The 12515-nt window shown below is 35.5% G+C and overlaps 2 protein-coding genes across 3 annotated transcripts; one reads left to right on the top strand and one right to left on the bottom strand.

Moving 5' to 3' along the window:
• Positions 1–10078, top strand: LOC107997366 (homeobox protein engrailed-2-B). 2 transcript variants are annotated; one of them, XM_028666541.2, is made up of 4 exons: positions 1–1573; positions 1738–1890; positions 7622–7728; positions 8444–10078. In XM_028666541.2, the coding sequence occupies exons 1-4, from the start codon at positions 1108–1110 to the stop codon at positions 8744–8746; spliced, it is 1029 nt and encodes a 342-aa protein (XP_028522342.2). In that variant the 5' UTR covers positions 1–1107; the 3' UTR covers positions 8747–10078. The 2 variants fall into 2 exon arrangements, with proteins under 2 accessions (XP_028522342.2, XP_016911400.2); XM_017055911.3 differs by having other exon boundaries at positions 124–1573; positions 7625–7728.
• LOC107997391 (uncharacterized) lies at positions 9567–12234 on the bottom strand. The gene is made up of 3 exons (XM_017055951.3): positions 12136–12234; positions 11718–11944; positions 9567–11605 (listed from the first exon to the last, which is right to left on the bottom strand). The coding sequence occupies exons 2-3, from the start codon at positions 11830–11832 to the stop codon at positions 10398–10400; spliced, it is 1323 nt and encodes a 440-aa protein (XP_016911440.2). The 5' UTR covers positions 11833–11944; positions 12136–12234; the 3' UTR covers positions 9567–10397.
• Positions 12235–12515: the final 281 nt, after the last annotated feature.

Genomic DNA, 12515 nt, shown 5'->3' with positions numbered 1-12515 from the left:
TAGTAAACGCGTGAAGAAGTGTTTTGCGGTACTTTTTCACGAACGTTCTCCGTACGGCAGAGGCGTTTATCCATTGCCAGAGTGTGTATAGAGAGGGAACCATTAGTTTGCTGACACAAACCTCTGAAATAGGGGGGTCGAAGAAGGCGGACGCTACGGGCGGGCATGCGCCTCCAATCGGCCAATCCGAGCCCCTCCTTCCGACCAGCTCTTTTCCCATAGATAAAACCTCGCTACTGCGCATATCGCCCTATAAAAACCGGACCAAACGTTATCCCGCGCATATCCGCCGATAAATATTACCGACCACGCAATTAACGCAAACTGGACTATCCAAACGAGTTCGTCAAACGTGTCCTAGAACGATTAATTAACAAATTGATAATTTCGAAGTTATTGAAACTTTAGCACGTCGATAATATATTATATAATTTAACAAGCAAAATACAATAAGGATACAGGAAAGAATCTTTCCTTTCCTCTCCTTTCCTTTCCTTTCGCAAATGTTTCGCAAAATGTTTCGAAAGAAGATTTCTCGGTGGATTATGTAGATAGGACGCGTACTCCTATCGATTTATTCGCGGTTATACACTCGGTTAAGTAAAGGAACGTTAAAACCGGTGTGAATAAGCTTTTGACCCCTACTCCGATCTGGTGTAACAGCGAGTGGGGACGGGGATGACCTTCCCTCGCCTTCGTCTCGGGTGGGGAGTCTGGGAGGTTCTTGTGGACCACGGACACGTGCCACCTGTCATACATTTCGAGGCGGTTGCTTCCGGAAGGTTGAGCGAGATTAGTCGTGGAGATTAGAGATTACATTTCTGTATATATTTTGGGAGCCGTGACACTCGAGTGAACGCCATATATGTATATATGTATATAAATATATATATATACGCATAGAAGAAATGTGCGATACGGGGAGGAGGCGTCGTATCCGTTGAAACGTGGAATCCGTCGAGATGATTCTTCCGGATCCCCGATGTCTCTCTTCGAGAACGTGCGCGGAATGGAAAAATTTTCGGACGCGGAAGGAGAAAGGAAGGATCGCGTGAGGAAGAAGTAAATAAATAAATATCTTTTCGTCTTCGCTCGCATTTTGGAGGCATGGATTTTCGTCGAGATCGTCATGACGATCGCAGCAAGGTGAGGAAGGACGAGGGGAGGACGCGGAGGGGAGACGATGGAAACATGGTCGTGGAGAGGGAGGGATTCGTCGAAATCATCGGGGACGACGTTCGCCGGGCCTCGATGGCGATGGGTTACGAGTCTGATTCGAGCGGTGAAAGTGTTTACGAAGGGATGGGCGGGGGGAGGGAGCAAAGAGGGAAGGAGAGGAAGAATTCGAGCGTGGTGGCCGGGTCCACGACGGCTTTCACGATAGATAATATTCTCGGGAGGCGTGAGAAGAGGAAGAAGAGGAAGAAGGACGTCGCTGGGGTGCGCGTCGATTCGAATTGCCCCGAGGGGGGCAGGGAAGAGGAGCAGGAAGAGGAGGAGGAGGAGGAGGAGGAGGAGAGGATGGAAGGGAGTCAGTTTATCGGATCTAACGTCGTATCGGCCGCTAATTCGGGTAAAATATCTTTCTTTTCTGTTTCCAATAAGCCCCTCCCCCCCTTTTAATATTATTTACTCCCCTTAGAAAGAGTTTGGTCAACCCAAGACGCAAACTCCTAATTAATCGTAGAAATTGTATTTTTCTTTCTATTATTATTTATTATCCGGCCGTTTCAACAGGTTTGTATCCAGCTGCAGGATTCTCCTACTCGGATGTGACCACCCTCGGTTCCCCGGATCCCGCTTATTCGGCGACGTCTCTCGCTTCTGCGTCCATTTTGTACAACAGTTGGTTCGCGCAGTCGAAACCTGGCCAACTTTTCGGCCTGCAAGGTGAGATCTGCATGCGATCGACGTGCTAGAACACGTTTGGACAGGTAAATTATTCCTCCTCGATCGACGTCCGTTTTTTTTTCTTTTCCATTCCTGATCAGAGAAAATGATGTTTGAAAGGGGAAAAGAAACTGTCTAATTACTCTCGTCTCGTAATAATAACTTATCGGCCATGATTCCATTTTCGCGTACAATGGGGAAAAGGGGAAAAGCGAAATCGAGGTGTGTTCTTTCGTATCTTAAGGGAAGAGGAGATTAGTCGAGGCGTCTATCGTAACAGCTATTCGACACGCGAGCGTCGCATTAACAGCTACAGCAGGGGGAGTGTTGTATTCTAGCCCCTTAATTCTGTTGCCGCGTCTGTAAGATATTTTTCGCGCCCGCCGCGAATCGAACTTTTCCTCTTGGCTTTAACCCCTGCCTCTTTGTCGCGCTACCTCCTAACTAACGAATCGTCCAAGATGCGTCCATCTTTCCTTCTATTTCTCGATCGTGAAATTATTTTTCTTGCGGAAATTTTTTAAAAATTCTTACGCCTTTTTTCCTTGCTTCTATTTCTGAATCGTGAAATATGTTAATTTTCTTGGGGAAATTAATATTTCTTTTAGAAATTGTTATATCTATTTTCCTTCTATTTCTATATTTTCTCGATCATGAAATATATATTTTGTTGCGGAAATTAATATTTCTTTTAGAAATTGTTATATCTCTTTTCATTGCTTCTATTTCTGAATCGTAAAATATATATTTTGTTGCGGAATTTGACATTTTTTTTAAAAATTGTTATATCTCTTTTCATTGTTTCTATTTCTGAATCATAAAATATATATTTTGCTGCGGAAATTAACATTTTTTAGAAATTGTTGCCTTTTTTCTTTGCTTCTATTTCTCGATCGTGAAATATGTTACTTTTGTCCCAGAAATTAATATTTCTTTTTAAATTAATATTTCTAATATTTCTTTTCCTTGCTTCTATTTCTCGATCCTGAAATATATTATTTTTGTTACATTAACATTTTTTAAAAATTATTGTGTCGTACAAAATTCTATCGTTCTATCATGATCATTAAAAATTCCAGAAATTAACATTTTTTAAAAATTATTGTGTCCTGCTTAAACCTTACATCTCTTTTCCTTGGTTCTGTTTCTCGATCGCGAAATACACTTTCGTTATAAAAATAAACATTTTTTTAGAAATTGTTGCATGGTCTTTCTATCAAAGAATAACGAAGAATAAATCATCGAAGATGCTCTTTTTCCTTTTCTCGATCGTGAAATGTATCACTTTTGTCGCAGAAATTAACATTTTCCAGAAATTATGCCTCTTCTCCTCGCTTCTATTCCTCGATCGTGAAATATATCACTTTTGTCGCAGAAATTAACATTTTCCAGAAATTATGCCTCTTCTCCTCGCTTCTATTCCTAGATCGTGAAATATATCACTTTTGTCGCAGAAATTAACATTTTCCAGAAATTCATACATCGTGCATGATCATCAGAGACAGTTCTTCTCCAATTGAAATATATTTTACGAATAAAAAGTGGTTTGTCTTCTCTTTTTTTATAATCTCTCCGTCACGATATTTTCTGAATAACAACGCGAAGAACAAATCATCGAATCGCGCCTCTTCTATTTCTCGATGTATTTAATTTATTAATTTCTTAGAAATTATCGTACATTGAAGAATATTTTTTGGCCAGCATCAAACTATTTTTCCTTTCCTCCATCGTCCAATTCTCTACGATTCCTGCAAAACGAAGAATAAATCCTCAGAATCGTGCCTCTTTCTTCTCCTATCTCTCGTCGATTTCTCCTATTTCCATCTCTGTATCTTCTCGTTATTCTACGGAAATCAGCATTTTTCTTTTCAGAAATCCACCGTTCAATACGCAAAATTCTATCCTGCACGAACGACGAATCGACGTCCCTTCTCCAATTCAGACGTATATTTTCACGAGATGAACAAAAAAGTCGTCGCTCTTCCAAGAATTCCCTTATTTTTCCATTTACCTTTCCCCGTTTTCTCTCGTTTTTCCAACGGACGTCGACTCGAAAATATATAATAAACTTGAATCCGCCATCGTTGCTCCTCTTCTTTCGCTACTATCCGCCATGCTGTTAGAAGCCCATTTATCAGCGACGTTACTCTAACCACCTTCCGGAGAGGTGCTAAACGTCTCTGTACACACTCGTAAATCTTTATTCCGTCACTCTTCTTTCCTCCGTCGCTGCGCGTTTCGTGCATTTTTGCCCGATAATCGTCGCTCGTTTCCTAGAAATATCGATCGATCGGAACGGAGAAATCCTATTCGGGATTTGGAAGAAGGAGAGAGAGAGAGAGAGAGAGAGAAATCGGCTCCTCGAGAATGAAAAATTTAATTCGGAGGAGGCAAAAGTTATAAATAGAGACACGCGTTAAACCGCGTTAATTAAAAGGAGAAACACTTGGATTTTAGATTCCTCTTTGTTTTGACGTTTAATTTTTTCTTTTTTTTTTTTCCTATCTTTTTCATCGAATTCATAAAATTTTTAATTCGAAGAAGAATTTAGTTTCTTTTTCTCCTTTTCACGCAATTTTGGAGGGAAAGTCGTGCAGAGAAAAGGAGAAACACTTGGATTTTGGATTCCTCTTTGTTTTGACGTTTAATTTTTTCTTTTTTTTTTTCCTACCTTTTTCATAAAATTTTTAATTCGAAGAAGAATTAAGTTTCTTTTTCTCTTTTTCACGCGAAGGATAAAGTGATTTTGAAAATTTTGAAACACATTTTGGAGGGAAAGAAGAACAGAGAAAAGGAGAAACATTTGGATTTTGGATTCCTCTTTGTTTTGACGTTTAATTTTTTCTTTTTTTTTTTCCTACCTTTTTCATAAAATTTTTAATTCGAAGAAGAATTTAGTTTCTTTTTCTCCTTTTCACGCAATTTTGGAGGGAAAGTCGTGCAGAGAAAAGGAGAAACACTTGGATTTTGGATTCCTCTTTGTTTTGACGTTTAATTTTTTCTTTTTTTTTCCTACCTTTTTCATCGAATTCATAAAATTTTTAATTCGAAGAAGAATTGAGTTTCTTTTTCTCCTTTTCACGCGAAGGATAAAGTGATTTTGAAACACATTTTGGAGGGAAAGAAGAACAGAGAAAAGGAGAAACATTTGGATTTTGGATTCCTCTTTGTTTTGACGTTTAATTTTTTCTTTTTTTTTTTCCTACCTTTTTCATAAAATTTTTAATTCGAAGAAGAATTGAGTTTCTTTTTCTCCTTTTCACGCGAAGGATAAAGTGATTTTGAAAATTTTGAAACACGTTTTTGAGGGAAAGTCGTAGAGAGAAATTGTCGCGTATTTGTAACGTATCTGGAAACGTTTACGAGAAAATAATACGAAATACGGTTTGTGTAAACGCGCGACATCTGTTTGTTGGTTCAGAGTGTAAGGGCCGAGTAGCTAACTGGACGTTAAACAAGGGAAAAAGGAGGAGGAGGTTCGTTTCAGGGGAGGCGAAGTCATCGCGATTTTCCAGAACTCGTTGGACAATTCGTTTCGTTTCACCAGAAAGTCGTGGACATTGTTTACAGCAACAATTTCAAGATTTGCAACCAAAAAATCTTCCAATCTATCCCGATGTTTCTATTTTCCAACGAGAAAATCGCGTGACTCATTTCATCGCAATTGATTAAATTGATAAAAAGAAAAGACGAGGATACAGAAAATTTTTGATATCCTAATTTTTACGTAGAATCGAATGTAGGAAAATTGGAAATAATTAATAAACGGATATTGGAAATAATTAATAATTTTATAGAATGAATAAAAAATCTTCCAGGCTTAATCTTAGTTAAAACTTTGGTCTGTATTCGAATTAAGGATATAAAAAATAATTCCTTTTTGATATCTTAATTTTCCATCTTTCAAATTACGGGCATAGAAAATAATCTCTTTTCGATATCTCAACTTTTACAGAATCGAATGTAGAAAAATCTTCCAAGCTTAAGCCAAAATTTTCGTCCCTATTCAAATTAAGGAAATAATTAACTAATAAATCTTCGAGGCTTAATTAAAACTTTCGAAAAACTATAGAAAATTGTTCCTTTTCGATATCTCAACTTTTACAAAATCAAATAAATAGAAAATTTTGGAAACCTAATCTTAATCTTAAAACTTTTATCTGCATTACAAATATAAAAATAATTCCTTTTCGATATCTCAATTTTTACAGAATCGAATAAATAGAAAATTTTGGAAACCTAATCTTAGTTAAAATTTTCGTCTGCATTACGAATATAAAAATAATTCCTTTTCGATATCTCAATTTTTACAGAATCGCAGAATGTAGAAAAATCTTCAAACCTTAATCTCAATTAAAAATCTTCGTCTGCATTCAAATTACAGATATAGAAAATAATCTCTTTTCGATATCTCAATTTTTACAGAATCGAATAAATAGAAAATCTTGGAAGCCTAATCTTAGTTAAAATTTTCGTCTGTATTCAAATTAAGGATAAACGAAATCTAAATCTTCGAAGCTTAATTGAAACTTTCGAATATAGAAAATAATCCCTTTTCGATATCTCAACTTTTACAGAATCGAATAAATAGAAAATTTTGGAAACCTAATCTTAGTTAAAATTTTCGTCTTCAGATATAAAAAATAATCCTTTTTCGATATCTCAACTTTTACAGAATCGAATAAATAGAAAATCTTGGAAGCTTAATCTTAGTTAAAACTTTCATGTTCAAATTAAAGATAAACGAAATAATTAACTATTAAATCTTCGAAGCTTAACTAAAACTTTCGAATATACAAAATAATCCCTTTCCGATATCTCAACTTTTACAGAATCGTAGAAATGTAGAAAAATCTTGGAAGCTTAATTTTAATTAAAACTTTCTTCAAATTAAGGCTAAACGAAATAATTAACTATTAAATCTCCCAAGCTTAATTAAAACTTCCGAATATACAAAATAATCCCTTTTCATATCTCTCAATTTCTCCAGAATCGAATAAATAGAAAATCCTGGAAGCCTAATCTTACTTAAAACTTTCGTGCGTAAAACATTATAAAAAATAATTGCTTTCGTAGAATCGTAGAAAATGTAGAAAAATCTTGGAAAAGCTTAAAAACTTTGGCCCGTATTCAAGGTATCCGTGTTCGATTCGAATCGAACGATTCGTCCCCTTCGTCCGTCCCCTTGGGTCCCTCCCAGCCGCAGGTCATCATCTAAATGCGACTAACAACGGTATAATGCCTCATATAACCCCTTGAACGGAAATGTGTGCAACTTGTTTGCGACCGAATGATAATCGCGTCCAAACGTTCCTCGGTATAAACTGTTTGCCCACCTCTTTCCCACATTCGTCGCCCCGTGTTTGCACTAAGATGTCACACGTTCCCCAAACGATCCCACATGTTTTAGACACGCTTGGCAAATCTGGCCGCGGCCCAATCGCCGTCCCGAGCCGAAGAAAGTGGTAATTGGCTACGAGCCGAGCCAAGTTAGACGGAACGATTAAGAGCCAATCATTGTTATGTTAAATTTTTATTATCACGGCTGTAAATCATCGGGAAGGTCTGGCCACGTCGACTCGCGCCTGTCACCCATCTCGACTCGACTTCTTTCTCCAGTCCTCCTTTCCGAAATTCTCAAAAATTCACCTTTTCCTCCTTCCCCCTTTTTTTTTTTCTTTTACATTTCAACCTGACGAAATTTATTTTATTTTCGATCGTTCGCGATCAGCAGCGCCTAAACCGAGCGGAAGACGGTCCAGGAAGCCGGGCATCGACAGGAAACCGCGGCAAGCGTACAGTGCGAAACAATTGGAGAGGCTCGAGGCCGAATTCAAGGTGAGTTTATTATACATCCTCGCGGAAATACTTTCAGATTTATTTTATTTTTGGTTATAGACGTTCCTGCAGTTTTGCGATAGAAAAGATTTTTATATATGTATATATGTATATAAAAGTGTGTGCCGCGTTAAACTCGCGTGTATTTAGCATAAGAATTTTTGCAAGAGAAGAAGAAGAAGAAGAAGAAGAAAAAAAAAAAATGTTTAACGGATAATTGAAAAGATCAAGAAACGCAGCCTATGAATAATTTGTATCTAATTGACATAAAATATTTACTAGTCTATTCCGCGAAAACAATTATGAACAATCTTTACGATTATTTGCGGTTGAACCGAAGAAAAGTATGCACGGTGCAAACTATTAAATCAATTGACTTATACTTTTACACACACACGGCAAGAGCACACATCCCGAACGCTAAATATTTTCTGTTTTACTGTTTACGAAATTCATGCAAGTTTCATGCAAGTGTTACTCTTTTAACGACCACGATCCTTTGCTCAAATATCGATTTTTTCTTTTTTCTTTTTTTTTTTTTCTCTCGTGCCGTTTATCTTGACACGACTCCGTTACGTTGCCGTTCGAATCACTTGCGCACACTCCTCTCGAAAAAGAGGAACGAGAAACAGAGAGAAGGAGAGAGAGATTAAAATTATTTCGATAAGAATTGAAATTGGTATGGTTATATTACATATAAATTTCCTTTCGACAGATCGACAAGTATTTGAGCGTGAGCAAACGCATGGAGCTGTCCAAGTCCCTAAACTTGACCGAGGTACAGATAAAAACGTGGTTTCAAAATCGTCGCACCAAGTGGAAGAAGCAGCTTACCTCGAGATTAAAAATCGCCCAGAGGCAAGGACTTTTCCCGCCTACCTACTTTCCACCGGCGCAGTATCCCCTGTTACCCTATTACACCGCGCCCCTCGTCTTTGGAACTCCAACGTCGGACGATATGAACGCGATGACGATGACGATACCGCCGCGGCCGGTATCGTCGTCCGATACCCTATAAAAGGATATGTACGATCACTCGCGTCGTCGCAGACGAGGATAAAACGTGACGTTTAATAGGACTCTCCTATATTTCCTACATGATCTCGCAAAAGAGCGGTGAGTGAGAGGAATTACATTATTCGACGGAAAAACAAAAGTTGGTAAAGTTAAAGAAAAGTAATAATTTCGTTTTTGATACCATCCTTTCATAAATTTATTCGAGTGCGTTTATCGTATTCATGGATATTTGATTGAATTGATTCACGAATTCACAGCTTTCGACACACACAGTACAATACACTTTGCTTTAAAGTATTCCTTGAGCTGTTTATATATCGCAAATAGCATTAGCTTGCTTTACGTAGCGTAGAATCGCGCGCATTGTAGAGCAGAGAATATCTATATTTTCCACGTCTTAAAGATTATTAAGACGATAAAAGTGTGTTTCTATCTTGTTTGTAATAGAGTATATTGGACAAGGAGGGGAAATGGTAGGAAGAGGACAGAGATAAGGTAAAAATATCGAAATCAGCGCCATCTTCAGAGTGCCGTAAATGAAACTCGATATATAAGGACAGAAAATAGTTGGAGAAGGATAGGAAATAGGATAGAATTGATCACTAGCGCCATCTCTCAGTGCCATAGATATATTCAAAAAATGGCGTTTCTAAAAATTCTTCGTAGATGGCGCTGAATCTAAATTCTCACCTTATTCAATTTTTAAAAAGATATCTTCGGTAATCGAGAGATGGCGCCAATAGTCAGAATGAAATTGACTATTGGCGCCATCTCTATCCTAGTGTTTTTTTTTTAATCCTTGTATATTGAGTTTTATTTGAGTGACATTCTAGAGATGGCGTTGATTTCGCGATTTTTACTCCATTTTCGTTCTTATCGCATTATTTCCTCTCTTTATCTACAGTTACTTTTGGCATTCGTGATATTACACCAAGTATGGAATGTCAACGTGGAATTATCTAATATGTCTAATCTTAATTTATCTAATAATTTTAATAATAATTTATCTAATATGTCCTAATCTTTGATATAAAAAATATGAATGTTATTTTCTCGACTTTACAATGTATCTTTAAGACGATCTCGCAAAACATAATATTCCGATGTACGTGTGAAATAACAGTGAGCCTACCTTACTTTACGTTATCGTATTTTATCTTACGCTATCGTTATTTTATTCAACGAAAAAACGTATGTACAACGTATTTCTTTATTGATAATTTTCGCTAATTAGATGTTCGACTGTAAAATATAAATTTATGTTGTCAATAATGCATAAGATGGAAATTTTGTGTACATAAGTTGCGACTATAATAAATAGAAATTTTAAAAATTCTTTGTTTTTCTTTAATCTTTACGATGTGTTTGTTTAATATTAAAGATTAAAGAATAGAGTTTAAAGAATATGGAAAATATCGAATATTATAAAATACGTTTAAATTATTTATTACATAAAAATAAGCGAAAAAAATATACGAGGTTTATATAATTTTTTAACTTCATATAAATTTATTTCATTTATATTGAATGGACATATTACGTCGTATAACTCTGATGCAATAAATTATTCACATAAAATTCTGTTAAACTGAATATCAAAGTACTGAACTGTATATCAAAAACGATTAAAAGAAACTATAGCGTTAAATAATTTATACAAAATTCTTATTTGTACAATTTTGGTTAAGTTTATCAGCTTTCAGTTTTGCTTGCATCGCTACTTTGGCTTCCGTTACGCAGTTGACTCCTTGTCTTGCCCTACATTGTGGTATCATCGATTTATCTGTTTCACAAGCAACCGTTTGTACTTTTGGATACATGGGAAATCTTAATTTTGGGATCATAGCCTGGAGCCTCTTCGGAATTTTGAATTTTGGCTTTGGTTTTTTCACTTTCTTTTCTTTTTTCTTCTCAGGGAACGAAGTCCCTATATCGCGCGTTCTTACCTTAACGGATGATTGTACAGTTCTGACATATATAGTTGGACTGCAGCTTTTGTCGGAAGTTGCTATTTCTTTTGTCGATGCTTGTATAGATATGTGAAATTTCTCACCTTTGGAAAGTGCTGCCGCGATTGCCATCGTATTTTTGGCGCATAAATAACAACAGCTTTTCGTGAAATCTATTTCCTTAGTTTCAGGAGGTACATCTTCGACTTTATCTGGCTTGTCAATCTCATACTCGGGTTTCTCTTTTTTCTTTTTCCGTTTTATTTTCTCATCATCTTCTTCAAAAGTGGCCTTCTTTACTTTCTTCTTTCTAAATTTTCCTCTGACGCGTTGCCAGAAAGTTGGCCTTTTTTTATGGACTTTTTTCACAGGTAATCTCTTTCTCCTACAACATTGAAAGAACCATGAATTACTAACTCTTTCTTCTTCTTCTTCAGTTTCGTCGCAAGGTTTTTTTTTGATAGCAGCCAACTGTTTCTCTGCTTTCAGTTTTTCCAGATATTTCCTTTCGTTTTCTAGATCTTTTCGAAAACTATTTCTTTCTTCCTCCGAATCTTCGTCGCAAGGTTTTTTTTTGATAGCAGTCAACTGTCTTTCTGCTTTCAGTTTTTCCAGATATTTTCTTTCATTTTCTCGATTTCTTCGAAAATTATTTCTCTCATCTTCCGAATCTTCTTCGCAAGGTTTTTTTTTTATAGCAGCTAAGTGTCTTTCTACTTTCAGTTTTTCCAGATATTTCCTTTCATTTTCTAGATTTTTTCGAAAACTGTTTCTTTCCTCCTCCGAATCTTCGTCGCAAGATTTTTTTTTTGAATTGATAGCAGCTAACTGTCTTTCTACCTTCAGTTTTTCCAGATATTTTCTTTCATTTTCTCGATTTCTTCGAAAATTATTTCTTTCCAATGGTTCTACTGTTAGGCAATTAATAATATCGGTAATTAAATCGGTAATTAAATTAAAATTATGTCTAACGATATTATATATATATAACTGGATTAAGAATAAAATTAAGAATAAATTTACTTGAATTGCATTGGGATAAATTTCGCGTTTGTGTACGTTTGAACTCATATTTTTCTCCGCTATTATATCGATTAGATTTGTTAGGATGTACATATAAAAAATCAGTCTCCGACATTGCTTTTGTTGGATTGTACGGGGCATGTACTTTCCCACGTACGCAGTTAACCTCATTAGGGTTACATTTTATTCATTAACAATTAAAGTTTTACATTAATGTTTATTGGCATCTATCATAAAATCAATATCAATAAAAAAGTGATTAAAAGTGTGCAAGCATCTTACTTTTTATAATTATGATTACAATTATTGAAAAAATTATTAATTTTATCAATGACAAAAGGTTAGGTTTCTATTTCCACTGTTATATTTCAATCCTCAAAAATATATATATAGCTATTATTAATTAAAAAATTTTTACCGGAATTTGTGTAAGTAAACAAGTAAGTTTCATAATTTAATAGATAATATTAAAATTTTATCCATATCGGGATTTTAAAACTCCCGAATGTGAATGACTGGAAGTGCAGCCAACCACATAAACGTGAAATTTCTTATTTCCATGTAGAAGTAGATTATATTTTTATTTTGTACTTTGAAAATATTTCCTTTTGTAATTTGTAAGTAAATTAATAAAATATTTGAATAATTTAATCTTCGTATATAAGCTTGAACGAACATATTTTATTATTACGGAATCAATCGTTTTTTCATCAATCGTAATAAAAAAATATAACATTAAATTCAAAATTTAAAAAGCATCTATAAAAATGAAACGAAGAAAAGAATCAAATATTCATA

The sequence above is a fragment of the Apis cerana genome, linkage group LG15, assembly GCF_029169275.1.
Source record: "Apis cerana isolate GH-2021 linkage group LG15, AcerK_1.0, whole genome shotgun sequence".
In the NCBI taxonomy this organism is placed as follows: domain Eukaryota; kingdom Metazoa; phylum Arthropoda; class Insecta; order Hymenoptera; family Apidae; genus Apis; species Apis cerana.
Note: the sequence above shows the minus strand (reverse complement) of the source record. Positions and strands in the feature narration are given on the sequence as shown.